This window comes from Penaeus monodon, chromosome 38 (genome assembly GCF_015228065.2).
Source record: "Penaeus monodon isolate SGIC_2016 chromosome 38, NSTDA_Pmon_1, whole genome shotgun sequence".
Lineage (NCBI taxonomy): Eukaryota > Metazoa > Arthropoda > Malacostraca > Decapoda > Penaeidae > Penaeus > Penaeus monodon.
In genome coordinates, this window is record NC_051423.1 from 23,270,381 (window position 1) to 23,275,380 (window position 5,000).

The window sequence follows — 5,000 nt, forward strand, 5'->3', positions numbered from 1 at the left end:
AATCCCCCTCCCCCCTTCTCCCTTCTTGTTTTTCCCCTTTTTTCCCTTTTTCATTTCTTCTCCCCCCAAACGTCTTTCTTCCCCTCGTCTCTCTCTTCTCTCGTCTCTCTTCTCTCTTCTCTCTCTCTCTCTCTCTCTCTCTCTCTCTTTCTCTCTCCTCTCTCTCTCTCTGCTCTCTCACTCTTTCTCTCCCCTCGTCTCTCTCTCTCCCCTCGTCTCCCTCTCTCTCTCTATTTCTTTGTCTTTCCTTATTTTTCCCTCTTTCCATCTTCTGAATCTTATCTTTACAACTATCCTTCACCCCTTTTCCCTCCTCCAATTCTTCTCCAAACTATCTCCTCCTTTCCTCCCTCCTCTCCTTCACTCTCTCCTCTCCCTTCCTTCTGAATCTCCATCCTCTCTATTCCGTCTTCTTTCCCCCTCATTCATTCTCCCTTCTCCTCTTCCATCCCCATCTGTTCACTTATTCGCCTTTTCCCCTCTTTCCTTCATCCTTTTTTTCCTTCCTTTCCTCTTTCTCCCTTCTCCCTTTCTCTTCTCTCTCTGAGTACTTTTATCCCCTCTTCCTCTCCCCTCTTTTCCTTTTTCTCATTTCTCCTTTTTCCTCCTCCCGAATCTTTCTTCTTTTCCTCTTCTTCTCCTTCTTCTGAATCTTTCTTCTTTTTCTTTTCTTCTTCTCCTTCTGAATTTTTCTGCTTTTCTTCCTCTTCTTCTCCTTCTGTATTTTCTTCTTTTTCTTCTGTATCTTTCTTCTTCTCCTCCTCCTCCTCCTGAATCTCTCTTCTTTTCCTCTTCTTCCCCCTCCTCCTCTTTCTTACTTCGCTGTCTCCCCTCATCCAGTAGTGATACCTACACACCAAATTCCCCTCGTAGCTCCATTTTTCTGCACACACAGTACGTTCTTTCCCCTCTCTTGCCTCTTCCCGCTGTCTCAAAGTTCTCCATCTTAAGACACTCTCAATTGACCTTTTTCTCTCTCTTTATATATATATCTTCATCTATCTATCTGTTTTTCTCTCTCTCTCTATCTTTCTATTTATCTATTTTTTTCTCTATCTATCTGTCCAGCTATCTATCTCTTTTTTTTCTCTCTCTCTATCTCTCCATCTATCTATCTTTTTATTGTCTTTGTCTGTCTCTCTTTTTTTCTCTCTCTCCATCTATACATTTTTTTCTCTCTGTCTCTATCTATCTGTCTGTACACCTACCTCTTTTTTTTTTCTCTCTCTCTATGTTGAAAAATTCCTTGCAATGTCTCAGGTCGTTAATATTTCTTATGTTTGATTGGTAAAAAAAAAGAAAGAGAAGATGAAAAACCTATCTTAATTCTTTTACAACGGATGGTTTTGTGAGGGTACGTTCTATATAAAAATTGCAAATCCATTGTTTGATTTATCAGCTTAATTTTATTATTTTATTATTATTTTTAGATTTTCTTTCTTCATTATTATTAGTATTAAATATATCATTTTATTTAATCATATTATGAGCCTATAACATCCGAGCTGGTGGGCAGTGGGTCGCCGTCTCTCATAAAATAACGATAATAATTAAGACCGATATAAAAGACATATCGATTTTAGGAATAATCAATCTTGAGAGGATAGTTGAACTCTATCTATATTTAACATCGAAGATAACTATAACAAAATACAAGTAAAATTCAATTTGGTTTTCAACAGACCAATTTCTGAAAAAAATTACCCTTTTTCTATTTACATTTTGTGGAAAGAACCAGACTGAAACGAAACAAACTAAGAAATTCTAAGAAGTGACGTTTCGGTCCAGATACATCTCATCATCAGGAGATAAAATCAAAATGGATCGAAATATCATCTTTTTTAGCCTATAATATTTTCTAGACTAGAGTGAAGAAGGCATTTAATAGGGTTTCTGGGGAATCAATGAAACCAGACTGACTTATGATACTATAATTATTATCATCTACTATCATTGTTATTATAATCCTAAGATTCTTACTGAGGCACTCAAAGGTTATTAAAACAGGTTTATGTGATTTAATATAGCTGTAAAAATGAACTAAACAGTTTCTAGAAGTGATGTATTTTTTCTACATAAAGATGAAATTCGTTTTTTTATGAAGCTTTATTCTGACAGTTTTAGAAGCTTAACTTACATTAGTTTTTAATGCATTTCTTCTTATTGTTACTTTTAGATGGATCTGTGAATTGTGTTTTGTATTTCATATGTCTAATTAAAAATCGTTATTCGATTATTAATTCTCTCTCTCTCTCTTTCTCTGTTCCTTCCACCCCTCCCTCTCTCTCTATCTTCCTTTCTATTATATCTTCTTTGTTTGTCTTTCTATGTCACTCTCTTTTCTCCCTTTCTCGCTATCCGTCTGTCTCTTTCTCCTCCAATCCCTCCCTCACCCACCCTCTCCACCACCCACCACCCACCCTCAACATCCCCACCCGCCCTGCAGAAGGAGAATTCGACTGGTCCTCCTGGTGGAGCTACGACGGGATATCAGGGCCTGGCTTCTGGGGCATCATCAACCGGCGCTGGAGGCTCTGCAGCGACGGCAAGAGACAGTCTCCGGTCGACCTCGCGACGGCGGCCGTGGTCTTCGATCATACGCTCGGCCGCCTGGAGTTCGCTTCCCATAAGGTATGGGTGGAAGGGGGTGAGGGGTGGGTGGGGTGGGGGGAAGGGTGTGGGTGAGTAGGTTGGGTGTGGGTTGTGGGGTGAGGGATGGGTGGGGGTGAGTAGGATGGGTGTGGGTTGTGGGGTGGGGGTTTGGTGGGGGTGAATAGGGTGGATGTGGGTTGTGGGTGGGGGTTGGGTGGGGGGGAATAGGGTGGGTGTGGGTTGTGGGGTGGGGTTTGGTGTGTGTGTGCGTGTGTACATGTTTGTTTGTTTGTGTATATCATGTCTGTGCCTATGTGCGAAAGGCTACAATTATATACTTCTTTGTTTGGATGTGTGACCAAACAAAAAGTGAGTTTTCCTGCGTGTGTGTATCTATGTACGCGCCCTAGTCACGTATGTATACACCAACATGCATATGCTCTTTGGTATGTGCAGCTGGGGGGGGGGGGGAGAAAGAGAAATGTTAATGACATCGAGTGACGTCACACTTTCGTGCCTTCCTCAGCCTATTTCTGACACGCACACGCACTCAATACACGCACCAGTATGCACTCACTTTCGCTAAATCTTCCGTTTACAACATTATTTTCTCTATCTTTCGCTCCTTTCTTTGCAAGTATGGACAAAATTAGACACAATGATAAAAACAAACAACAACAAAAAACAAAAACAAAAACAAAAGAAGAATAACAAGAACAGTAAAACAAGGGATCAACAATATTTTTTTCTCTGGGCCCCGGTCCCCCTCCCAACCGTCTTTACGTATATAAACAAAAGTAAAAACAACAAAACAAAAACAAATCACGGCTACAAATATGTATTCCTCTGCACCCATCCTCCCTCTCTCCTTCCTCGCAAACAAAAAAACACTAAACAATGATTTTACTAGTAATCTTTTCCCACTTTTCACACCAACAAAAAATACGACAATAGAGCATACAAACAAACAAAACAAAGACATCACACAACAACAACAGCAACAAGAAACTAAAGACACCACACATGCATTTTCTCCCACAACCCTCTCACACTAAGAAAACCAACAACAAAAACAATAAAACGAGCAAAGGCACGCCAACAAAGACAGTCATCATGCTAGAGAGGAGAGAGAGTGAGAGAAGGGGAGGGGAGGGGAGGGGGAGGGTTCAGAAAGAGGGGTTCAGACAGAGGGGTTCAGACGGAGGGTTCAGAAGAAAGGGAGGGGAAGGGGAGGGAAGGAGGAGGGGAAGGGGAGGGAAGGAGGAGGGGAAGGGGAGAGAAGGAGGAAGGGGAGGATAAGGCTCAGAAAGGGAGGGGGAAGGGGAGGGGGTTCGCGAGGGTTCAGACAAAGGGAGGGAAGGAGAAGGGGAAGGATAAATCTCAGAAAGAGGGAAGGGGAGGAGGAGGAATAAGGAAGGAAAAGGTATAGAGGGATGGGTTTAAAAAGAGAAGTACGAAGAAAAGAGGAAGGGGAAAAGAAGTTGAAAAGGAGGGGAGGAGAAGAAGAGGGGTAGAGAAGGAAGGGAGGAGAGAGGGGACAGCTTAGAACTAGGCTCACGAAGCAGCAAGCTCGCCCAAGCTCACTCAAGCTCACGCAAGCACACTAAAGCTCCTTCAAGCTCGCTCAAGCTTCCCCAAACTCACCCAATCTCCCCCAAGTTCATTCAAGCTCACCTACGCTCCCCCGAGCTCACCCAATCTCCCCAAGCTCACCGAAGATCACACAATCTCCCCCAAGCTCACTCAATCTTCCCCAAGCTCACTCAATCTTCCCCAAGCTCACTCAATCTTCCCCAAGCTCACTCAATCTTCCCCAAGCTCACTCAATCTCCCCCAAGCTCACTCAATCTCCCCCAAGCTCACTCAATCTTCCCCAAGCTCACTCAATCTTCCCCAAGCTCCCCCAGGCTCCCCCAGTCTTCCCAAAGCTCCCCCCAAATTGGCTTCGAACGCAACAAAGCGGGATAATTTCCTTCCTCCCTTTTGCTTGGGCATTCCGCATACACAAGCAAGCAAAACAGAGAGAAGGAAGCAGCCGAGAAACAAACAAGCACCAAACAAACAGACAAGCAAACATGCACGCAAGCAACTAAACGCAGAAACATACGAACAAACAACCAATCAACCAACCCTCCACCCCCAACACCCCCCACCCCCCAACCAACTCAAACAAACATACAATCACGCAAACAAGCCAACAAGAGCTCGTGCTTGAAAGTTGCTTCCTCAGGAAACCGTGAATGCTTGAGGGGAACTGCCAGCGAGGGAGGTAGATGGGCTGGAAGATTAGTAGATTAAGGGAAGAGAGGGAAAAGGGTGAGGGAAAAGGGTGAGGGAAAAGGAGAGGGTTAGGGGAGAGGGTGAAGGGAAAAGGTGAGGGGAGAGGGTGAGAGGAGAGGGTAAGAGGA

At 43.7% G+C, this 5,000-nt stretch overlaps 1 protein-coding gene across 1 annotated transcript in view; it reads left to right on the forward strand.

Moving 5' to 3' along the window:
* LOC119596484 (carbonic anhydrase-related protein 10-like) overlaps positions 1–5,000 on the forward strand; it is a gene marked incomplete in the record, with an annotated part of 147,786 nt that overhangs the window by 11,540 nt on the left and 131,246 nt on the right. The window contains 1 exon segment of the mRNA XM_037945753.1: positions 2,447–2,631. Within this exon segment, the coding sequence (XP_037801681.1) occupies positions 2,447–2,631 (185 nt within the window).